At 47.2% G+C, this 25,488-nt stretch overlaps 1 protein-coding gene across 1 annotated transcript in view; it reads left to right on the top strand.

Moving 5' to 3' along the window:
- Positions 1-4,615: 4,615 nt before the first annotated feature.
- MN1 (MN1 proto-oncogene, transcriptional regulator) overlaps positions 4,616-25,488 on the top strand; it is a 34,822-nt gene continuing 13,949 nt past the window's right edge. The window contains exons 1-2 of the mRNA XM_033174378.1: positions 4,616-6,849; positions 6,925-8,164. Of these exons, the coding sequence (XP_033030269.1) occupies positions 4,777-6,849; positions 6,925-8,164 (3,313 nt within the window). The 5' untranslated portion in view covers positions 4,616-4,776. The remainder of the gene's footprint in view (positions 6,850-6,924; positions 8,165-25,488) is intronic.

Genomic DNA, 25,488 nt, shown 5'->3' on the forward strand with positions numbered 1-25,488 from the left:
TTGTGGAATAGGAGTTCTGGGGGCTGGGGAAACAAGTCAGGCAATGTGCATCGGGTGAAGACATCTCCACCCCCTCTTTAGCGTGTACAGCAATGTGAAACTGTGACTTGAAATGCAGCAGGGGAAAACGAGCCTGCTGTCTTTCAAGCTGCTAATGTCTACATAGCCCCACCCCAGCCAATTCATACCCCAAAATGCTTCTTTGTCATAGGTTGGTTCTTGACCTGGGTGCTTAAATTACAACTTGCAAGAACCCACAGTTTAACATATGTACACGTTTCCTGAGTTCGCATTTTACCTGACTGTGCCTAGTTAGTCTTCCATGTTATTTGAGACTCAAAAGCAAAATCCAGCTGCAAACCAACTGGTGATCACAGTTGTATGATGGAAACTCACAAATGGAAGCACACTCTTTCCCTCAAAGCATTGGTTTTCAACCAGTGTGCCATGGCACCCTGGGGTGACCATTCCTCAAAATGTTCAGGAGAGCCCTGGGGGGCCATCCTTTTTGCAACCCATATCTTCCTGCATTCTCATTCTCTCTCTCTCTCTCTCTCTCTCTCTCTCTCTCTCTCTCTCTCTCTCTCACACACACACACACACACACACACACACACACACACACACAGTCAAGGGAGCCGGCAGATGTAACTTGCAGCTCATTTTGTTGTTCAGTCATTCAGTTGTGTCCGACTCTTTGTGACCCCATGGACCAGAGCACGCCAGGCACGCCTATCTTTCACTGCCTCTAGCAGTTTGGTCAGACTCATATTGGTAGCTTCGAGAACACTGTCCAACCATCTCATCCTCTGTCGTCCCCTTCTCCTTGTGCCCTCCATCTTTCCCAACATCAGGGTCTTTCCAGGGAGTCTTCTCTTCTCATGAGGTGGCCAAAGTACTGGAGCCTCAGCTTCAGGATCAGTCCTTCCAGTGAGCACTCAGGGCTGATTTCTTTAAGGATGGATAAGTTTGATCTTTTTTTCAGTCCATGGGACTCTCAAGAGTCTACTCCAGCACCATAATGCTGGAGCTCATTATCTTCCCGAAATAAAATACTGGGGGGGGGGGGGGGAATGTGGGGAAACACTTTTGCATGACTGCTTATTTTCTTAAAATCTTTTCTCCCCCTCCCACAAACAAAATCCTCCCCAGCTTCAGTAACTAACAGTTCCTCAGTTTTACACAGAGGGCTTGAGAAATGCAAGAAAATAGTAAACTAGCTTGAGGGTGTGTGTGTTCTCTATAAGGAGCGATTTGAAAGTTTCTCTCTCCTTCTACCCCCAACAACCCTCCCCCCCCCACTGAGCAGGCATTCCCCTCCTCCTTAATGGTCACCCAGCTTTATGGAGACAGGGAGAATGTTGTAAGAAAGGACCACGTCTGCCTGTGTGTCTTGTGCTGTGTGTCTCGCTTGCCTTCCCCGCAGTAACAAAATATGTCTGCTTCTGATCTTCATCTTGTTTTGCTCTTTCCACCCCCACCCACGTGCACACTAATTTCGGGAAAGGCAGGCTGGGGCTGCCAGGTGGAGTTTTAGCTCGGCCTTGTAAAGCAGTGGTGTTGCTTGGGTTCCCATCGACACATGCACTTCCACGCGCGCCCAAAAGGGTGGGGTGGGGACAGAAGAGGGAAATTCCTGTAACGGAACCCCAGGGTAAGTGGCTCCCACAGGGAAGCCACAAAAAGAATGAGGTTGGTCAAGGGAGCCATGGACTCAGAAAGGTTGAAAACCTCTACCTCAGAAAGTGTAGGCACTGTAGTTTACTCCTCACAGTTACAGTTCCCTGCATTCTACCCCTACAAGTGACAGTGCACATAATTCTTTTTTTGGCGATGTGTGTGTGTGTGTGTGTGTTTGAATGTGCTTTTAAGGGTATTGTGTGTCTACAGCCTGAGTGAGGAAAGCTTTGGAGCATGTTTTTAAGGCCAGAAAAGCTCCAGGCGCAGACGGTGTGACTCCTCGTTGCTTGAAAGTGTGTGCAGCACAATTGGCTCTGATCCTCACACAGATATTTAATCGTTCTTTGGAGTTGTGTAGAGTCCCTTCATGCTTTAAACATTCTATCATCATTCCTGAACCTAAGAAACCTTCCATCAATGTGATGAACGATTATAGACCAGTTGCTTTAACATCTGTGGTAATGAAAGTATTTGAGAGACTAGTGCTGGCCTACTTGAAGACGTTACTGATCCCTTGCTGGATCCTTTGCAATTTGCTTATCGAGCCAATAGGTCAGTAGATGATACAATCAACATGGCATTGCACTACATCCTGCAACACCTGGATTCCTTGCGGACCTATGTACGAGTTCTGTTTGTGGACTTTAGCTCAGCTTTTAATACTATTGTACCATCTAAATTGTTTTCTAAATTAATTCATCTCAATGTACCTGCCCGTTTGCCGATGGATATACAGCTTTTTAACGGACAGGAGGCAGCAGGTGAGGTTGGGGAAAATTATATCGAGCAACAATACCATCAATACAGTGCTTCCCAGGGGTGTGTCCTTTCCCCACTGCTTTTCTCTCTATACACAAATGAATGTACCTCAACTGATCCATCGGTTAAGACCTTGAAATTTGCTGATGACACAACAGTTATTGGGCTTATCCAGGAGGACGATGAATCTGTTTATAGGTGGGAAGTAGACCATCTTGTTTCATGGTGCACCAAAAATAATTTGGTACTAAATGCCCCAAAGACAGTAGAAATGGTTATTGATTTCCGAAGACACTCTTCCGTTCTGCCACCACTTACCATTCTTGGTAACATGGTTGTAGTAGTAGAGTCCTTTAAGTTCCTGGGCTCTATAATTTCTTATAACTTAAATTGGTCAAGCGACATCAATAGTATTATTAAAAAGGTCCACCAGAGGCTGTATTTCCATCAACTAAGGAAATTTAAATTGTCCCAGGAAGTGTTGATCCAATTCTACAGAGGCATCATTGAAACTGTTCTCTGTAATTCTATAACAGCTTGGTTGGTACGGTACAGCCTCCAAGAGAGACAAGAAGAGGCTCCAGTGGAAGGTGGGTTATTAGTGAGAGGAACTGTTCCAGAGCGCCCTCCAGCTGGGGAGAGGAGGCAGATGCAAGCGGCGCCGTGCCTGGACGGCTGGCACTAACCGACGGCTGAGCTGCTGCGGATGCCCCGTCGGAGGCGCGTCGCCGGCTTGAAAGGGGAGCGGAGAGCGCACGGACTCGGCGGGAGGCTCTTCACGGCGCCAGCCAGGGTAGGCTCGGACCCGGAGCCCGGCGGTGGGAGGGGAGGGCTTGCCGCTCCCGCTGCTGCCGCTTGCTCTCCAGCGCCCGTCACTTTGCTAAGTAATAATTTCCCTGTCCAATTCCATTCCTTTTCTAGTTCTGAAATCTCGAAGCCATCAGCAAGGAGGATAGTTCACATGAAAACTAATTACACAAAATCAATATTTAATCACAGCCCGGCATCCTGATCCTGCAGAAAAATCCTTTAAAAACTCTCCTGCCATATACAAAGACTTCTTCGGGGCCGCTTATTTATAGATCTCATTGGGGAGGCGGGGGGAAGCGCCTGCGGTGTATTTTAGAGGCGGGGGCGCGCGAGAAAGTGTCGGAGTGGGGAGGTGGTGGACGCCGAGCGGCTTGAGGGGCGGCTGCCCTTCTTACCGGGGACCCCGAGTCAGGCCCCAAAGGAAAAGACCGCGCTCTTGTTTCTGCTTGGGTGTGTGTGTGTGTGTGTGTGTGCGAGCGCAAACAAGTTGTTTGCCCCAGTTGTTTGTCGCCGTCTGCTTCGGGCTCTCTCGCACGGCCACCGCGGACTTTTCGTGGGACGGTGCGGGGAGAGGAGGCAACGGGGGCGGGAGATAAATTTGTAATGGCCGGGTAGATTTCAGCCCCCGCGGAGGTCAGCGGGCGAGGCGCGTTTGCACCCAGATGATGGGGATAAATATTTCATAAAGAGCCGCGCAGATATTAAATGACACCCTATTGATTCGGGGATGCCAGCCCCATTCATCCCCCAGCCGACGCACTAATTGCTCTCTTAAGGAGGCGCCGCAGCGGTCAGGCGACGGGCCGCCTCCATCGCTTCCACGGCTCGGGCGCAACCAGGCAGCGAAGCCCGCCGGCCGGCAGTAGGCTTCCCCTTTCGCTAGCAAACGCTGGAGATGCTACCCGGCTCCGCTTGGAGGGCGGGAGCGCGACACCGTGCACCAGTGGCAGGGACAAGCCGTGCCCCCCGGCCGCGCTCCTTCCGCCGGTCAGGACTGAGTCCCTCGTCCCGAGCAGCTTCTCCGAGCGCGCGGTCGGGAGAGCCACCTTAAGGAGGAGCCCCGCCCCGCCGGAGCGCTCATTGGCGCAGCCCTAATGGCTGGAATGGATTGCTGAAATGCAAAACTTGTTGCTGTTTCTTGTGCGCGGGGTGAGAGCGAGCGAGCGAGCGAGCGCAAAAGAGGCAGGCGGGCGCCTCGCAGCAGCAAAGCCGCGCGGCAGACGAGGACGACGAGCCCGCCAGCCTCAGCCTCCTGCGGGGCTCGGGGTCCAGCTGTCGGCTGGCCATGAGGCGGAGCCCACCTCCCTGCGAGCCGAGTCCATGAGCTTCGGGCACGCCTCGCCCGCGGCCGCTCCAGCGCCGGGCAGCAACTTTCCCGCAAGATGTGAGCCGGGCGCGCGGGGTGTCCTCCCTCCTTGCGTCGCTGCAGCAGCCGGCTGGCCGCCCGTCATGTCCCACCAGTGACGGATTGACCCGGCCGGCCAGGGAACGAGGAAAGAAGCGGGCGGCGGCGGCGGCGGCGGCGGGATGTTCGGGCTGGAGCAGTTCGAGCCGCAGGGCAGCGGCAGGAGCGGCGAGCGCGGCGGCGGCTTCGGCCCGGGCATGGGCTCGCACTTCAAGCCGTCCCCTTTCCATGGCGGGACCCCCGGAGGCGAGTCGGGGAGCCTGGGCGCCCTGAGCGAGCCCTCCTCGGCCATGCTGGCCATGAACTTGAACTTGCCCGGAGAGGCGTACGGCTTCCACGCCTCACGCGGGGGCCACACGGAACTGCAGCAGGCCCAGCCTGTCCACGGGTTCTTCGGCAGCCAGCAGCCTTCGCATGGCGCCCACCAGCAGCCGCCGTCGCACTTCGGAAGCGGGGGCTTCGGGTCCGAGCCGAGCGCCTCTTGCCTTCACGGCGGCCGGCTCCTCAGCTACCCAGGCGGCCAGCAAACCTTCGCTGCTGACGGTTACGAGCAGCATCTGGCTGAGGGCCAGGCAGGCGGGGACGGGTTCGGGCAGCAGAGGGCAGGTCCCCTCCAGGACTTCCAGCCGCAACAGCAGCACCATAATCCAGGCGTGCCGGCCCCCTGCCTCCCGCTGGATCAGTCGCCCAACCGCGCGGCCTCCTTCCACGGCCTGCCAGGAGCCGCCACCTCGGAGCCGCACGGCCTTGACTCGCAAAGGCGCCTCCCTAGCCAAGGAGCAGCCGCGGTGGAGTCCCTGGAGTACAGTTACCCGAGCAGCGAGAGTCATTTCGACCTGCCCGTCTTCTCGCCGTCGGAGGCCGACGGGCAACTGCCCCACTACGGGGCCAGTAGGCAGCAAGTGCCACCAGGCGGGGGGAACTTCCCCGGGCCCTCCTCGGCCTTGCCCCGAGGGCCCGGCGGCCTAGGCAAGGTGCACCCCCAGCAGCAGCAGCAGCACGGCGGGGGCGGCGGCGGCGGCGGCGTTTTTTTCGAGAGATTTGGGGGCGCTCGCAAGATGTCGGTGGGCCTGGAGCCGAGCCTGGGCGGAGGCAGGCACCCTTTAATGCAGCAGCACCAGCCCCCGCCGCCGGGGGCCCTGCTGGCCAGACAGAACTCGTGCCCACCGGCTCTGCCCCGGCAGCAGCCCTGCCCCGAGGGCAACGTGGCCAACCCGGGCCTTCAGGACGGCGGCCCCCTCCTGCAAGGCCAGCACGCGCAATTCGAGTACCCCATCCACCGGCTGGAGAACAGGAGCCTGCAGCATCCTTACGGGCCGGGCGAGCCGGTCTTCAGCGTTCACCACCACCCGCCGGCTCAGCAGCCTCCCAACCAGCGGCTGCAACACTTCGACGCCCCTCCATATATGAACGTGGCCAAGCGGCCCCGCTTCGACTCCTGGAGCGGCGGCGGCAGCGGAGCGGGGATGCACAGCGCCAGTCTGGACAGTCACCTCTCGCCCTCGGCTGCCTACCCTGGTCTGCCGGGAGACTTCACGCCACCGGGGCCCGAGAGCTTCCCGCAGCCGGGCGCTGAACACCAGGCGGCTCTGCAGCAGCAGCAGCAGCAGCGCCAGAACGCCGCCCTGATGATCAAGCAGATGGCGGCCTCTCGCAGCCAGCAGCAGCAGCAGCAGCAGCAGCGCCTCCGCCAGCCCAGCCTGCAGCAGCTGAGCCATCACCACCCGGGCCACCATCACCACCACCCGGGCCACCACCACGGCGAGCCCGCCTTCGAGGCGCAGGAGGGCGCCTGGTTTCCGGCGCCGCATCCTCCCTCGGCTGCGCCGGGCGCTGGGGAATTGCTCTTCCGGCCAGGCGTGGGCGGCATGCCGGGAATGCAGGAGCCGCCGCCGCCGCTGCGGATTACGTCGGGGGGCGAAGGACATGTGCCCTCGCCGGGCAGCCTGCACGGCCAATTCGGCCTGAGCCCGCCCTCGGAGCGTAGCAGGCCGGGCCCGCCGGACTTCGCGGGCCAGCAGGGCTTCCCGTTCGGCGCCTCCAGCCGCCAGGCCACCCCGCACAGCGCCTCGCCCGCTTCCTACGGGCCCCCGACGGACTTCCAGTCCTCTGGGCCGCCGCCTCCGCCGCCCCGGCCGCCGCAGTCCAGCAGCAAGCTGGGCGCGCTGTCCCTTGGCTCCTTCTCGAAAGGGAGCGTGGCGGGCGGGGTGGCGGGGCCTCCCGGCGGCGGCGGCAGCAGCAGCAGCAGCAGCGGGGCCCCGGGGCCCAAGGAGAGCAGCGGCCTCTTCGGGCAGAGCTGCTTGGCGGCCCTCTCGACGGCATGCCAGAACATGATCGCCAGCCTGGGCGCGCCCAATCTCAACGTTACCTTCGGCAAGAAGGGCGCTCCGACAGCAGTGAGCGGAGGCGTCGGGGCGGGGAGCGAAGGCCCCAAGCGTGGCAAACTCGGCCCGACGGAGCTTACCGAGCCGGGCAGCGGCGCATCACAGCCGCCCGCTGCGGCCCCGCCGGCCCCGGGCGAGAGTGGCCTGTCCCCCAATTACTCGCCCGGTCCGGGCCCCGACGCCAAAGCAGGAGGCGTGCGGGGTCGGGGGCGCAGGAAACGGGACAGCGGGCATGTTAGCCCAGCCGCCGGAGGGGGCGGCGGCGGCTTCTTTGACAAGTACGGCCCCGCGGCCGGGGTGGAAGGCGGTAGTCCCGGGCAGGGAACAGAAAGAGGAGGCGGCACTCCGCATCTCCACGAGCCCCACAAGGCGCTGAGCTCGCCCCCTTCGGCTTGGGCCAAGGGAGGCGGCGGCGACCTCCTCCTGCCTCCGCCGCCACCGCCGCCTCTTTCCGAGCAGCCCGAGCTGCTGCCCTCCCTGGAGAAGGCGGACTCTTGCTCGCCCCACGGCGCAGGTGACTTCCCCGACGAGGCCGGCAACGAGGACGAGGTGTCGTCGAGTTCAGACAACCAGCTGGCCAAGGGCTGCCCGGCAGGGCGCAGCCCGGTGCAGCCCCGTCCGGGGGACCACGCACTACTGAACGGACAGAAGGCCTCCCTGGCCCAGCTCAGCCTCCACGCCGGCGGAGGCAGCAACTCTACCTCCAGCCCCGACAGCTACGGCGGCGGCCCCCCCACCAGCACCGGCGCCCCGGTCCAGGACGAGATCCACCCGCTGGAAATCCTGCAGGCGCAGATCCAGCTGCAGCGGCAGCAGTTCAGCATCTCCGAGGACCAACCTCTGGGCCTCAAGAGCGCCAAGAAGCCCCCCGACGGCCCCGCCGGAGCAGGAGGCGGCGGCAGCCAGAACGGCGACAGTGTCGAGCTGAGCAGCTGCTGCGCCGCCACCGCCGCCGTCGAGAGCGGCAAGGGAGCCATGAGCACCATCGACCTGGACTCACTGATGGCCGAGCACTCGGCCGCCTGGTACCTGCCCAGCGACAAGGCCCTCCTGGAGGGGCAGGACGACGACGACAAGGCCCTGGCGCCCTGGGAGAAGGCCAAGCCGCCCAACCCCAGCAAAGAAGGTACGGGGCGCGCGCGCGGGCGCGGAGCAGGGGGCGGCGGCGGGGGGAGCGGCGCTGCTCTGGCCTCTCGGGGCTCCCCTTCCCGGGCAGATAGATGCTTTGCAGAAAGGGGGCCCTTTCCTCCTCTCACCCCCGGGGCGGGGGTCTCCGGTGAGGCCGCAGGAAACACCTTGCCAGGAAGCTGATAGGCCAGCCCTCCTCCTGCTCACAGAAGCACAACCTGGCGGCTCTTCCAAAGGATTGCTGAAGGCAGGTAGGAAGTGGAATCCAGTCCCTGGCCCAGGACATATTGTTCGTGGAAAGGGCCTTCCTGGACCTCCCTCTCCTTGGGTCCCATGCAGGCTCTGGGAAGGACCAGCCACAAAAACTTGAGCCAGCTAAGGGTGGCCCCATTCCTACCCTTGCCTTTCCTTATGCTTGAGAAATGTGGGAGGCGCGGCAGAAGGCAGAGCTAGTATTTTTGTGTCTCTCCCGCGCTGCTGGTGTGATGTGTGGATGCTAGTGCAGGGTAAGTTTCCAACAACGGGATGTATGTTCTTGCCAGGATAGCTGCTTTAGCAAAAGCCAGCTTCTTCCAGGCTCATGTGTGAATAATCCCTTTGAGGTTTTCCACATGTGCCCTTTGCTGTGCTGGGGTTTTGCTCCCTCTGCCCATGCAGAATTATTGAAAGGTACTCTTCAAGTGTATTTTCCTGACTCTTTAAAATAAGCGCAGTGCATTGCATACACGAATGCACTTCACTAGCATTTAAGTAAGAGAGGAGAGGAACTGTGTGCCTGGTTAAATTTCCTCATTCATCTTAGGAATCTTTGGTTTTGTTGTTGTTCCTAAAGTGCATTTGATTTATCCCAATTCAGGTGTTGCATTGAAGTAATTAAATATAATAATAAATAAAAAAGTTAGAGGAGTAGAGACATTACTTACTTTTTCATTTTTAGGTCAGACTTAAAATGTGTTGCTTGCTAAAGCTAGGTAGTTACAATACTATTCTTCATTTGGTGGAACTCTAGGATAGTGAATGGAAAGGCAGGACGGCAGGACCTGGTGAATTGTGCCCAGTGACTTCTTCATTTGATCATTTGTATATGGAATTCAGTAGATGGGTACCAGTAGATCACTGTGAAACATGGTGAGGAGCTGACAACTGGGGAATACTAGTCATCAGTGATCCTTTTTTGTTGTTGTTTTTCCAGCATCTGCTCAGAAAAAAAGTATTATTTTTTGCTTTGTTTTGAGCCTTGTGTTTTTAGGGTATGTGGAAAGGTTTCTAGGAGGCAGTTTGAGAAACTCCCCGCTCCGCTGGGCTTTGTTGGATATGAATGCTGCCTTTGCTGTTTGTCTCTTTGTTCCCTGGCAATGCCAGTGCAGGGAGCTTCTTTTTCTGAGGCAGAGAGTGCTTAGCATGCGAGGCAGATGCTGGGAAGCCCATCAGCATTCTTCAGGCTTCATCCAGGCAAGGACATAAATTGGTTTGTTTGGGGGGCCGCCTTTTCCATTTTTAAATGGAGTTTCACACAGCATCCTTCCTGGCTCCTTCTTTTATTGTTTCTTGTACACAACATCTAGATCTGACTGGATCAATAGCTAGTTAGCACAAATCACAGCTCCCGTCACCTCTACCTTGCCAGACGCACACGTAAGCGCAGACATGCACACACTTGTTCCCTATAAGTACAATCGGATTGGAAAGGAGAGAAATAACTTGACCGTCTTAATTTGTTTCTAAGAAACACACAGGTGAAAAACTTCTGAGCTATGCTTTGCTTCATATCAGTGATGTTTTGAGATCACACATTGGCCACAATCCAGCAAAAGAGTTAGGTTTAAGCCTGATATTTGCATTATTTCCATTTCCAATGATTCCTGCCATTGTGATGTGATTTATAACAACTTTAAAGGCAGCAGCCCTTATTGTTCATCCCATGCTAAAAAAAGCCATTGTCGCTTAACCTGCCAGCTTCCTGAGCAGAAAGTGACCACCATATTACTGGGTCTAAAGTTAAACTTAAGATACTGACCTAACTTTGCCAATGGCATGAATAGAAAAACGTAGTCAATTTCTGAAAATTTTCCTTAAGAAAGCTAACAGAGGTATGTAGAGAATTGCAGTAGGTGTTTTTGCCAAAGGTTACCAGTTGTTTCAGGATTTATGCAGTTGAAGAAATGAACCGTCTACAGGAGGAAAAGGGGCAGTCTTTACATTAAAAATAATAATAATCTGACAAATGTAATATGTATTTTGGTCCAAAACCCACAAAAACATTTTCAAAAGCAAAATAAAACAGAAAATCAGGGAAAGGATTCCAAGGCGGCACTCTGCACCCAGAGCATGTAGGTTTCTATTTCTTATTACTTCCGAGAGGACAAATATATATTAGAAGTTAACCAGGACCTTTAAAACAGAGCCTGTTCACACTTTGCTGCTGCATCATATATTTTTTAATGATACATAAAATAAACAAAGCTAAATATTTATTCTGAAGTGTTCATGACACAGGAATGGTAGAACTTGCAGTGCTGCTATTCTGTGAGTTTGTGAGTGAAGAATAATGGGATTGGAAGCTGCTGGACTTTGGAAGTTAGGCGGTGCCTTGTTCCTGAGGATTTCTTGGAAACACTTGGTTATTAAGAACTTCAGACACAAGCATCTTCCTTTTTTCCAAGCTTAGCTGCAGTTTAACATCAGCTGCAGTGTAAGAATTCATCTCCCCCCCCCTCTCTCTGTGTGTCATATATCCCATAGCTATTCTCATTATAGCAGTTAACAATCTGTGAAGACCTTTACTTACTGGAGAAATGCACTGTTGAAATCAACTACCATATCTTATTTTTGTTTATTTTATTTGTATAGATGTGTTTTTAGGTTTCTATTGGTTTTATTATAATTGGCTTTGATATTTATGCTCTTTATGCAAGTAGTTTTGGGTCAGTTTTGTGAGAAAAGTGCTTAGTAAATATATAAATAATTTTAGTTTAAAATTAGTATATGTAGATATAACACATGGATCTATATTTGTGAATAACCTTGTTGAATTTGTATATGTCAGAAATTTAATACAGATCTGTTACAGGTTTAAAACTCTAGGAAGCCAAAATAAGCAAAGCCCATACTTTTTTTAAAGACTAGACAAGAATCTTCCATAGTGACTCCTAGCAGCAAAGGATGACATTTCAGTAGCAAACATATGATAGGGCCATTTACAACATTTAAAACAAACTTGGAAAGGCAATATCAATTTATCTGTCTGTCCTTTGCTCTGGAACAGTTCCGCAAAACTCAATGGGAGTGTTCCTGGGATGAATGGAGTGAGGAGGTATTCTGGGGTTACAGTCTCAGGGTTCTTTCCCATGTGGCAGCAGGGAGAATTCTGCAGCTGTATATTTTGCTCCTACTACTCACATTTAGAAAGTAGTGTAGAGCAGAATGAGACTGTTGTACCATTTATATGCATGGTGGTATACACATTTTATTTCTAATTGGAATATATCTTTGAGTATAAAAATATCAGTAGGGAGTGATGTTAAGATTCTGTCTAGAAATAAGCTCCCCTGCATTCGGATCCTAGACACCTTCCCGAGAAGGAAGTTTCCTCTTATTTACTTGGGAGTATATTGCCAACTTAAATCAAGGTGACATTTTCCCTTGTTTGCGTATATAGGGTCACGTTTGTTCATGAATAAGCAAGAAAAGTGCTACAAAGCCCATTCTTTCTGTTTAGTTTCTTCTGTCCTCGATTTCTTCATCATAGCTTCTTAAGATCCATCTCAGTTGGACACACACCCCTGACGCTGTCCCAAAGGAACAGGCAACCTTAAACAACTTAGGTGGCTGTCAAGCAAAATGTAAATAGGTGTGCTTACTACGCTCTGCGGCCCTTGCATTTTTATTCACAGGCCTTTGCAGTGCATTTAGCTACTGTTTGTTGGTCTGGAAGCATGTCATAGCTCTCATAAATCTGTCCTTGTAACAAGCCAGCACATAGAGCAGACAGAACTCTTAACGGGACTACCTGCTTGGCAAGAAACATTTATTTGTGCCCTGCATGAAGGGCTGGATGAGTCTGTGGGCCAAAGCTGTGGCCTCTTCCATCTCCCCCTGGGTAGTCTTCATTTTTAAAGTTTCTGATCTGCATGAGGGAATGGCTTTGCTTGTCGAGACTTGTTTATAACTTGCAGAAAATTCCAAGCACCCTCAAAAAACAGTATTTAGGTTGAAATTGATTTACGACATAAGAGCTATTATAAACAGGTACCCTGACTAAATACTGCTGTTGTCATAAAACTGTGAATCTCAATTATTTGGGTTCAAAGCAGTATTTAAACTTCTGTGAGGTATTTTAACTGCATTGACAATGTAGCTTCCATCACCAAGTTGTTACATGATACAGTCTATTGATATGAAATATGCGTCATTAATAAATGATCCAGGTTAGTGATGTGATTTATGAGAAAAACACACCTGTGGAAAGAGATTAAGATATTAATGTACCAGTAGATCGAGTTTCACATTTAACAAGCTTTAAAAAAAAGTGCAATATTTTTTTTAAAAAATGAAAGAAACCAAACTTCTTTTAGGTGATTTGATTTAATTCATTTGTTAGCCAGCATCATACTTTGGTCTCTCAACAGTGAAGTATTTCACAGTCATTTGATGGGGGAAATACTTCTGGTCAGTCTTTTCATTTGTCTTTCCTGTCTTCTGTTTTCTGCATTTCTGGACACTTCTCAGGAGAAAATGCGCATAGTTTTATAAAACAGCTGGTACTGAAGAATTGGGCTGTAAGTATAGATTGGTTAAAACCTTTCTCCATGTTTATCTGTGAGAATAACTGGAGTAGCTTACATCTGCTGACTGACTTAAGCACAAATAGCCCCAATCTTTTAAAAAACCTTAAATCTCAGTTTGTGGCACATTTGTGGTGCTACATGCAAACTGGAATTTCAATTTGCACGTCAAATTGGAGCAAGCAGGAGAATGTCCCCCCCCCCCCCCGGTTCTCAACACGCTCTGTGAAAGTATGTTCTGTTCCCTTCAAATATTGGGCGTTAAATTTGAGTAGCATGTTCCAGATTAACATAGGGAATATGTTGCTTAGTGAAATCAGGTTTAGGAGAAATGGCGTATGTTTAGAATTGAGTTTTTCTGAAATGCAAATATTAGGTGTCATTTAAATGTATTGATTTACTGTTTACTTATACAGTATGATTTTGTAAGAATCTTATAATAAAAATGGTTTGCATGAACTGCAGAGGAGGAGGAGGATAATGAGGATGTGGGTAACGTTTTAATACAACCCAATTACACTTTAGTGCTTCTCCCGTACATACAGAAGTATTCGTAGACATATAAATTTACACAGGTATAATAATAATAATAATAATAAATTTATTATTTCTACCCCACCCATCCGGCTGGGTCTCCTCAGCCACTCTGGGTGGCTTCCAACAAAAGGTTAAAAATACATTAAAGGTACAAATACTGAGCAACCGCTATCTTACTGGAGTGCAGCCTGTGTTTCCACATAACCCAAATCACTTTTCATAAAATGAGCCTTGCCTTTCCCCCCTCTTTCTACAGAATAATTTATTTGAGTTCCCACTGTAGATTTTTGAAACTGCATTGGGCATTTAGAATATCTGATGTGGGAAACTTGGCTTTCTTGGACCCTTTGTAGTGCTCCTCCCGTAGCGCAGGAATGCACTATTTGCACAACGGTGTAAATGTGTGTGGACTATAACAATCTATAGTTTATTTTGGTGAGCAGGAGCAAGCCTTCCACTAGTGTTCTCTAGTTATTTTTGCACATCACAGGAATCTTTGGAAGAGTGTTAACTTTAAAAAATCCTGCTTAAAATTGGAAGGTGGGCAAAAGCCTCTTTAGTGATATCCTAAGAATATTTCTCTTGGATTAGCAACACTGTACGTTTGGAACCTGGCTTGATAACCTACTATTTATAGTCTGTATTTTAAAATGAAGTATTAATTGGGGCACAGGTAGTTTAGAAATGTGATGTAATTATACTGCCTAGGCATTGGTCTATTGTTGTATTACGGCCTCTAGTTTTCATTAAAAATGGGTGGGCAAACCTCAGTTGTTTTTAGTGGTGTAAAGCATGTGGGAGAAAAGCCCACAACTGGGATGAGGTGCTGCCTTCCACTGGTCCCTCTCCCCCGTGGCACTCACACATTTCTTTCAGCATGACATACATTTAAAGATGACGTGGCAGAGATCGTCAGATTCCTCTTAAATCCTGGGCTGTGTGAATTTTACCAGCTGGAGGGATAATCCACTAATTTTAAATAGCTGATTTTCTTAATGCTTCAAAGGGAACAACTTAGATGATAGTGTGCTGCAAAAAACATTAGCCAAAAGCCTCTAATCGTTGGCTCCTCTGCTTTCAAATGAAGGAAGTGATGTTTAGTTTTTATGTGGAACTGAGTCGCCTGGACCTCCTCAGTGGAATTTACTATGGAGGCGCCAGTTGGATGTTACAAGGGATTGTGTACGTTAATACTCAGAGTTTGATGCCGAGAAGGATTTGTTCCCTACATTTTCTTTTTAAATTTCAATAAGCAAATAAAGAGCTTTGGGGTCTGTGTGGGTTCTAGAGGTCATGTGCGGCTGGTGGGTGTGTATCTTGTGTTGATTTGGGAGCCTTTTAAACCTGTTTGTAGCCGGCAATAATTGCACCTAAGATAAATTTACAACATGGCTTCTCTCAGCTTTGTTTAGGGACAAAAACACTACTTGGAATAATCTGTAGATTTATTGGTTTTAATAAATAAATTATAACAATGTTCGTTAGGTGTTGGACTAACCTGAGATATTAAGTGCTGAAGACATTTGCACAAAGAAGACTTTGTTTGAATAATTTAATTTTTATGTGGGACCATTGTTTGTCTCAAAAAGCTGAGAACATGGTTGACTCCTTAAATAGCATCAAATGTTGCCGGCATTCAAACCCTAATATTTTAACTGATTACTTAGAGCGGAATTATCTGTATGTTTATTAAGAGGTAAGTCTGTGTTCAGTACTGGTTTCAGAAGGTGTGTGTAGCATTGCAACCTTATAGGGCGATCAGGTCAGTAGGATTTACTATGATTTATATTTAGGATTGCACCCTAAATATATTATTTAACCAAAGGAAGTTACCAGCTGGATAAAATAGCACAATGACCACAATTTGTGGAAATTTCCCTTTTTAGAAGAACTTATTCAGGTAAATGTGCTTATGATGTGTATACCGGTAGTTGCAATGGGTTGAAGATGTAGCGGTTTGAGTAATTACTGTATTGCTCAAGGAGAGCTTATATGCTGTTTTAGCTTGGTTTTTTTTTTTTATGTAAATAGCTTCATTGTGCCTTGGACACATTAGGTTTTGCAAGAGTAGAAATTTTAAGGGTATCTTCCTACTAGAAATCCATTTAAAAACATAGCTTAAAAACACAGTAATCAGATTTATTTGGTATTGTGGCTTTTTTATTAAAAAAATAAAATAAAATCCAGTTCAGCACAGAAAATTACTCCTTTTCTGAGTGCCTCAACACTTTCCCCTCTCAAAGTGCAACAGTTCATTTGAGGTTATATGCAAAAGTAACAAACCTTAAGGCTCTGGATAACTGCAGAATTTCTCATTTAGAATGTAGCCCTTCTGTGCTGGATTTGTGGCACTTGTGTGGGATTCTCTGTAGCCCTTGAGCCCCAGTGCGCAACACCAGAGCTCCAGACCTCACAGGGCCCAACTAGATGTGACATGATGGGATATTTATTAACTGATTTCCTGACATCTTTTTCTTTGGCAGATGCAGTCGCGTTGACCCCAATTTGGATTGGGGTCCACAGCAAGGGGCTTTTAAACCCTTCCTTGCCTCAGTTTCCAAATTTCATCCCTTCCTGGAGTTGCTAGTAGCAGTGGAGGGGGAAACATGCACGCACAGACCTCGGCACCTGTTTCTTTTACTTGCCTCGGTTCATGTACAGAATTGCCTGAAAAGGGAGCTGTTGGGAAACGGAAGCAAAATCTGGTTTTTCTTTTAAAAGAATGGGGATTTGATCATTGAAATACTTTCTTGCACTCCAATCACTGGCAAAGCATCTTTAGAAATTTCAGGCCAATTTTATGTAAATTTTAATTGCTGAAGAAAAATGGCTTGGAGTAAAACGTCAACCAGCAACCTTTCTAAAAAATAATAAAAATAAAAATCTTGTAACTGCTTCATCTAAGGCTAAGCAAACAAAAAATGGAGATATACCTTCGATTTGGGAGAATTTGTTGTCATTTAATGTTTAAATAAAAGATGGAGGGGGTGGCAGCCCCTTTGCTGATGTGAATATATTGAAAGGAACATGAACTATTAACACATGTATAGGAGAACTAAATTAAGTTTTGGTGTGTCTGAGGCTCTGGCGATTCTCCCCTCTCCTTTCCCCCTAGTGTGTTCTATGATATGCCCCCCCCCCTGCCCCAATGCAATTTACATTTTCACACTAGAGCCTCTTGACATGTTAGTGTTTAACATTTCTTTGTGACTAGAAGATGACCCACAGCTCAGTTAAAGCAGTCTCTTTTTAATTTATTCTCTGGCACTGCTGACCTCTCAAGGCAGAGGACCAGGCTGTAAGCTATTTTGGTCCCATAACAATGATATCTGTGTTGAATTTTATGCCCAGGGTGGCTCAAGAGAGATTGTTTTAGCCCAAGACAGTCCCTAAGCCGCCCTGTATATTTTCCCAGAGATCAGTCAGTCTTTAAACACCAACCAGTTCCTGCAGCTGGTGTTGGCATTGTGAGGTGAACTGCAAATCCGAGAGAGATGCAATTACTGTACGTCCCAACAGGAAAGAGAGAGGCGGTTGGGGACCAGAGCAGTCTGCATGCTTTGGTATTGATGTTCACACCATGCAATACTTCAGACTAAAGCACTGCCCTGCCTTTACTTTGACAGTTGCAGATTGTCCTCCATCATGCCACCATGAAAGGCACTTTAGTAAGTTTCATGGGGTGACATTTTCCTGTTGGAGGTGCCAGCCCAGCTTTCTCCCTCTATGTAAAAGAGAAAAGTGGACTAGACCAGCGTGTTTGAACCTTAGCAAGGGAGCGGGTAACAGAATCAAGTAGGCAATGTTTTGAACTCAGAATTCTGGTTGCAAAAATGGATCCAAAATTGACTCTTTCTCTTCTTTCTGGAGTAGCTGAAAGGCAAAGTTCAAATTCCCAATATCTCCTCTTCAGATAGGTTCTCACTCCTTTATTTCTGAAACTTGCAATTCTTTGTTTGCTTGATCACAGCTAATGCACGGTTGTACGTATTGGTGATATGGTATCTTGCAAGTGTAAATAATGCAAAAGTGTAACAGTGGGTATCTAAATTGGGCAGTTCCAATTTACATTAACTGGTTCTTAGTGAAGATTTCTGTATATGTGCTTGGGGAAGGAAAGGAGTTAGGCTATTTCTATCCAACTAATACAAATATATAAGCCAGAGAATGACTTTGAAAACACTGGGAGCTCCATGACTTGCACTTCATGAGAGCAGCAGAGGGAATCTAATTACTGCTAGTCGCCAACTCTTGAAAGCTGGCCTCATGTTTGATCAATGAAAGAAAACCAAATCCATTACCCACACTTCCCCATAGATGTGCTCTGTCTGACTGTGCTTTCAGATTCCAGCCACAGCCACTGAACCAGTGCTGCTTATGTCATAACTTTTCCAAACGGTGGAATTTCAGGAAATAGGAGACTTTCTGATATTCCATGCATGGAGTGGTGTGACTACAAGGAACCTGTTGCCAGCAAGAATGGTAACTCGTTCAACCCAAGTTTGATCATAGCTGTTCCGAAAAGGTGATGCTTGCAAACTCAAATTAATGCCACTGTGCTCCTTCGTTTTTTTCTTCCAGCCGGCATTCAGTTCTGGCGGTGGGGGCAATATTCATTTCAGCTGTTTGTAGAATGAACAGCGTTAGGCCAGATTATGAGGTGATGACAGTTGGCATTTCTAAAGTTAGGAAATGAAGCTTTCTAGACCCACCCACCTTCACGCGTGTGCACTCTTAGGGTTGCAACTGATGTATCTAGATGAATTGTCTGAAGGGCGCTTCTTTGCCTTCTATCTTCTGTTATTTATTTATTTATTTATTTATTTATTTATTTATTTCTGGGTATTTGTAACCCTTTACTAACTGGTCCTAGGGCAGGAATAAAACAATAAAGCAGGAACAAATCAATAAACAATAACTGTGTACACATTGTAATAAAAACATCCTTATTTGGATATAATCTGGAGAGGCAACCTTCTGCAGGAAGAGTCTCTTGGTTGAAGGTTGTCTGTATATACGTAAATATATTGAGTTTTGCCAAGTCTAAATTTATCCATGACCTGTCATCCTCTGATTGTTTCTTTGAAATCCATTTGTGTAAATGACTCACATTTTTTGGTTGCAAATTGGCAGAACTCGGAAGAGAGTGGCCGGCGAGGGTGGGGAGCATCACTTGAGGTTGGTCTGGATAGATCCTGCAGTTTCATTTTTATGTTTGCCAAGTGGAAGTTGCTGCTTTGTCTCACCCTGGGATAGTACACAATAGCCCAGTTAGGGAACAGCAAATAGAAGATGGCTGCCTGTCTGGTGCAGCAGTGGTGCGAGACTGGTACTTGCTATTACAGAGCTTATCACCATGCTTTAGTTACAGGTTTCCTCCTCCACCACCAGGACTCTTCTATGGTGGCACCCTGGTTGAGGTGGGCTCCTAACCAGTGCTGTTTTTCTAGAAGGAGATGCTGGAACTCACCATGAACGCCTCCCTTGTTATCTTATAACAGCAGTGGCGCTTGCCTGAGAGGTGGTGGAACTGAGTTTTGGTGAGTTCCAGTTGAAAAAAGCCCCATTCCTCACCATTTCTTGGTATGCCTGGGGACTGTGCCAGGGTTAGGGCAATGCATTTCTGTTCACCTGGGCTTTTAACTTTGTATTTAAAGTGCTGTTGTTTTCTTAGTGGGGCTTTTGGTGTTCTGCTGTTGTGTTTTCTATTTCTGAATGTGATTTCTTTGGTTTTAATGTTTTACAAGACTCCTGAGACATTTTTATGGAGATGTGGGGTGTGCATCTAGGAAATGAGAGAGGGAGAGAGAATTCGAAAGACAGTTGAATTTAAAAATCTGGACAATATCATTATTGATTTTAAATGATATGGAAAAGGCTGTAGTCCTTAATTCAGTTCTGGTATGATAGTGTTATTTCAGAAAGATTAATTGCTACAGTTACTTTCAGCTAAATACAACATGTGGAATACCCAAACTGTGATTCTAAATTTAGGTGGCATTGCTGAAGGCACTTGCCGACCATCCAGGCTGCGATCTTGCTCCCCGAGACCAGGTGGCTCCATCCTGTGGAGGCAGAAACCCAGGCTCAGCCTGAAAGGCGGGGAGGGGGGCTTTGCTGAGCTTTTGTGCAGTTTCTGTTGATCTTACTGCTTCTCATTCTGCCTCTTGGACCTGATGTTTAACTGGACATCCCACTGTCAATCGCTCTGTAGGATTGCCACAGTAGAGCATCTCTGCAGTCTTTGATCTTGGCGGAAGCTGCCCGTGTATGAAAACAAGAATTTGCTTCTGGCACTAACTTGCACGGCCTCCGTTTAGCCCTTTTCCAGAGGATGGGTCATGGGGAGGAGAGCACTATTCATTTATTTAAAATCTTTAATACTCTGCCCTTCAGTTTGACAACTTGCACAGCAATTTGCAGCTGGCATTTAAAAGCAAATACCCCCCCCCAAAAAAACACATTAGATTAAAAATAAATAAAATGCAGTGAATACAGTGAAAGAGCAGAACACCAGAGCAAAAGCAGTAAGGGCAACCCCATACAAATAATAAAAGTGTTGGATAAATGAACAAAAAACCAAAGTCTTCAGCAGGAGGGCATCATATACGGCAGCACCGGCCAGTCCCTCTGCTGCAGAGAGCCTTCCACCAAGGAGGTCTCCTCAGCCTCGCAAAGGACCTTTCTCTGTCTGCTACCCACCTAACCTCTGAAGGTGGAGGCGGCCAGAGCAAGCCCTCAGAAGGTAACATTTGTGTTTGGGCATTTTTGCATGGGAACCTGCAGTCCAAGGGAAAGAAGAAGAAGAAGAAGAAGAAGAAGAAGAAGAAGAAGAAGAAGAAGAAGAAGAAGAAAGGAGCGTTGTTGCCATTGCTGTTATTGTGGGCTTGTTTTTTGTTTGTATGGCGAAATGAGAAATAGGGAGGAATATGGGGAGGTAGAGGAAAGCTGCCAAGACTCCCTGCTTAAAAGGCCTCGGTTCTCCCCAGTGTCTCTTGAAATACATTTCTTCCAAATTTCAGACTGGCTCCTGAAATGCTATGGCCCTGATTACATGTGTGTGTTGTAAGGGGGGTTAGTCTCAGGAGTCCGTTATTTCCAAGAGTGGGAGGTAGAAACAGGGGAGAAATTTGAACCACTTTGCATTTCAAGGTGCTTCTATGTAATTTGCACTTTCCCAAACAAAACACAAACAGAAACATAAGCCACCCTTCAAAATCCCACACTTCTTCAAATTTTGTAGTCCAGTACTCCAAGTGATGTGTACAAAAATGGGTATGCCAGTGTAAAGTGGGCATAAAATGTCTATATTAGTGAAAATAACATACAAAAATGAATTAGAAAAAGTTCCACTAAATGCTGATGTGTTTGACTCAACCCAACAGGGACTCCTTGTGACATTTGCCCAGCCATCCATAGTCAATGCAGCTTTTCAGATTGCAAGATTCCCCTCTTTTTTCAGATTTTTCAGATTCCCCTCTTACGTGGGGAAAGGCCAGAGCCAGCTGCAGATTCAGTCACCAGCATCTTCCTTGAAAAGGGCCAGAAGGCCTCTTAGCCTGAGACTCTGCAGAGCTGCTGCCACTCAGAATCTATAGGGTGCTGCAATAGAATGGACTATGGTCCATTTCAGTATAAGGCTGCTTTGTATGTGTTCAAAGAGCTGCATTTTCCCTGCAGCAATTATATTGCCGTTTTGAACCCTGGAAATCTTTATATCCTCCAGACAGAAGTGTTTCCTGAATCTTGGAAATGCATATTTGGAACCTGGAAAGCCTTTCTTTTGTGTGAGGAGGTGGCTACAGGCAAACACTGTGTTGTGTGCAGAAGTGTGAGCCTTTGTTTCTGTGTGGTTGTTATTTCTTATTTTGGAAGTGGCTGCTGGGAGTGGGGGAGTGCATGGCTAGTGGCTTTCCTGCCATTTACTTGTTCCTAAACCGTCTTTAGGGGAAAGTTCTCTTGCAAAGTTCAAAATGCCCATTTTCCTACTTCCTTAATGTACCGGGTAATGCAACATATAGTTGGCCTTTGATTTGTCCACATCTCCCTTTGCACCAGCTTCCAATGCTTTGCTTATATATACTTTATGTGGTGCTTCTGCTGGAATAGCTGCCACGGGCTATTTCCTCAAATATTTGACACTTGTTCTGCTGTCCGCAAACCACCTGTTACAGCCTTATTTTTTTAGAAGTACAAATGGGATATACAAGGGGGAACGTAACTCTTGCTTCCTGGCTCTAGGAACTAATTTCATATTCTTCCTAAATACAGGTAAATATGCTTGCAAGTTGTATTCTTATTATCTCTAGTCACATTTGGAGAGCAGGCAGGTCTAAAGTGGCATGCAGTCACTTGTGTGAGAATTAGAAAAGGTTATCAGTGAGTTGACTGTTTTATGTTCTCTCCCTAACCTGCTCAGCAAAGTGTGGGGAATAATTAGTCTGGAGTACTTGAGCATCCCACCTCTTGGGGGATTCACAGCAAATCTCTTATACCAACCAAGTTAAAGCTATAGCTGAATACAAGAGATTTTGTAAGTACGTGGTGAAGGCAACACTTTATTGATTGCATAGTATACCCGGTAGATAAATTGGCCCAGATTCTCAGATCTTTGCTTGAGTTGATATATTGTTTTTAAACATATATGAGAGTGCCATAAACACCAGGCCCCTTTTGCTGGGAGCATGTCTGTATAACAACATTGAATTTAATATTCACTTTTGAATTTGCCATTACTGAATGAATAAATTAACCCATGCCAGGATCTTTTTACTCTACAAATCCTGATATCTTCTACTGCTGGGTCCTTTTGCCAAGAGGCTTATCTGACCCTGGAGAAGTGCTTTTGGTGTGTCATGTTCCTCAGGCTGAAAAGATTTGCTTTGTCTCAAGGCTTTTAGTGCAGTATTTGAACACAGTATTTCTGCAAGGAGGCTCATCACTAAAAATCTGCTTAGCAGGTGAGCCTTGGTTGGTGGATGCTGGTGGTAGTTGGTTTATACAGAATTTTTATATGGAGTGCTTTATGTTGCCTGTTCCTGTGCTTAACTGCAAGACATCCATTCATAAGACTGAACGTTCCAGATGCAGAGGCCGAGAGTGCTTGATTCGCTTAAGATAGGTGGCTGAGGTTTGAAAACATCGGGTCCATGTCCCAAGTCCTTCTCTCCTAAATCCTCCTGGTGTTTGGTTATGGCTCACTCTCCCCAGTGAGCCTGGGTGTGGGTATTTTCGGGCACCTCAGCATAGTTGTTGACTCTGGTGTCATGCCATCCTGGCTTTTGTAGAGATGAATATAGTTTCTTCTGTTCCATAGCTTTCCTGTAAGATTGGAAGGAGCAGTTCTCTGCTTTGTGTAATGACCTTTCTTCTACTGACGTCCATATTTGTAAGATAAAGAAACCTATTTGGCTTACAGTAAGCAAATGCAAAGGACTCAAGCAAGCATCTCCTGGCACAAAAAAAATCAAATTTTGACTTTAATGTGTCTGTGTTTATCATTAATAAATAAACCTCCCTAGCCTTTGTCATAGTGTAAAGAAGACTTAGGCAAAGCCCCTGCTTTTAAGTAGATATTTATTTGCTTCAGTTTATGGGGAAAACCTATATTGACTGTCTCACAGTTTGCCAGAGAAAGAGAGAGATACAATAAAATGTTTTTTCTTAAGTAGCGTAAGCTACTGAAACAAAAGTTCTTCAGTACTGAGAGCAGATGTGTAGGCTATCTTCTCCTGACGTTTCCTTATTGCAAATGATTTCTCTTGCAAAACCCCCCTTGGTTTTGGAGATATTTCCATCTTAACTCAATTTAAATGGCAAACGCCGTTTATGTTTCTGATAGCGCTGGCAAGTCTCATCATTGTGTGCCCGTTTGAATGTGCTCTTGTGCAGAGGTGTTCATTAGCATTTCTAACTCTAATAATAATTATTATTTATTTATACCCCACCCATTTGGCTGGGTTTCCACAGCCACTCTGGGCGGCTTCCAACAGGATGTCAAAATACAATAATCTATTAAACATTAAAAGCTTCCCCAAACAGGGCTGCTTTCAGGTGTCTTCTAAAAGTCTGGTAGTTATTTTTCTCTTTGATATCTGGTGCGAGGGCGTTCCACAGGGCGGGTGCCACTACTGAGAAGGCCCTCTGCTTGGTTCCCTGTAATTTGGCTTCTCGCAGTGAGGGCCCTCGGCTCTGGACCTCAGTGTCCGGGCAGAACATTGTGTGAGTTCTCCACCGTGTTTTATCCTCAAGTGGAGATGGGCACACATTTTGTTTAAGCTTGAACAAAAATCAGATCAGTTCCCAGCAACTTAAATATATGCATAATGGGGTTGAGGGCTATTTCATTAAGCTTTAAATTATTTCATTGGACAATAGGTAGTTTATCTGTAAAGTCCCCGACTTTGCTTGGTTTGGAGAACAAAAGGTGTTGCCCTGACGACAGAGGAGCTATTTACAAAAATAATTGACAAAAGTTGGCCAAACAGTAGATGAGCAGTTAAACCTAGGAAGTAGGGATATAATTTAATTAATTACCGGCAATACTTTCCCCGGTGTCTTCTGTTTGCTTTTATGCCCAGTGGCAAATGCTTTTTGACATAGACTAACTCAGAAACTAGCCCCTTTCCAACTACAGAGCTTGTCAGATTGGAAGAATATCCTTAAGTCTTGCCTTGTAGCCAGTGAAATGTATTTTTGTTCCACACCCAATAAGGACTTGCTTATTAATTGAAAACTGCAGATCAGGTAATCTTAAAAATAAAAGTAAAATTCACATATGAAAGTAGTAATAAGGAAAGCAGGAATTTTGGTTATGTAGTTTTGCCTATTTTATCTGTGATTTTAATGATTTAAAATGGATATCTTGATCGCGTAGCTGAATATGCTTCATTTATTTATTGCATATCTAGATAATTTGCACACCTAACCAACCCAGTTTTTAACTTTCCTGTTTTCTGGATAGAGTTCATACTGTTGGCTTCTTACACAAGGCATCCCAGGAATGAGGTGCAAAAATAAAACAATCCTTCTTGTAACTTATATAATATAGACTGACGTACACACTGTGGCTGGGATCCAAAAGAGCAACTTCAGGCGTGCCTAATGATGGATGTGCATGCCTGAAGAGGGAGGTTTGCACAGGCAATGCTACGTCATGCCACATGGCATTGGCCCAAGTCCAGGGTTCTCTTCCCAGGTTGCGCTGTGGGCCACTTTTTTCTAAGAATCCTCCTTCCTGTTACAGTAGTTATGCACTTTATATTGTTGAAGTCTAGCTTCTTTCTTTTAGCTTTCTTAGTTTAGATCCGTCCTTGATTTCACAAACAAGGGCTTTCAAGGATTCATGCCGACTGGTGAGAAATAGGCAATATTTATTGATAAGGTGTTCATATTCCACTTTTCAGGCAGACCTCAGAGAACAGTTTATATAAAAATTTTAAAACAATAAGCATCAGAATACAAAGCAATAAAACAGAGAAGACGAGCAACTCTTTGTCATTGGAGAAGTGCCCCTCGGTGGCAAGAAGCTGCTCTGGTCAGCGCTGGGCACTGGGTGGTGGCACCTCACAAACACTTTCTATTCTGTTCCGTTCCCCACACATCCTTCTGCTCTACATTGATCTGGAATAGGTACCACTCCCTCAATCTGTATTTGCACAAATTGAATTTTCGTTCCACCCATGCATATGCATTGAAAGAACCTATAAAATCTAGGGACTCCTTTTCTTTGTCAGCCATTGAGGTTGTGAATCGTGGCAGGATAGTTAAGAAGTAGCGAACCCACGAATGCTGGATGCAGGTGTAGTTGATGCTGGCACAAAAGGTTCCTCACAGACACTGATTTGTTCAGTGTTGTGTCTGTTCTCTTAGTTCCCTCCTTTTGGATTGGCTCCTTACAATTTGCTTTTGACTGACCATAATTTTATACGCATCATAATTTTAAAATGGATAAAAAGCACACCGCTCCCAGAGAATCCTGGAAACTGTAGTTTACTCTCAC

Source organism: Lacerta agilis, chromosome 17 (assembly GCF_009819535.1).
Source record: "Lacerta agilis isolate rLacAgi1 chromosome 17, rLacAgi1.pri, whole genome shotgun sequence".
In the NCBI taxonomy this organism is placed as follows: domain Eukaryota; kingdom Metazoa; phylum Chordata; class Lepidosauria; order Squamata; family Lacertidae; genus Lacerta; species Lacerta agilis.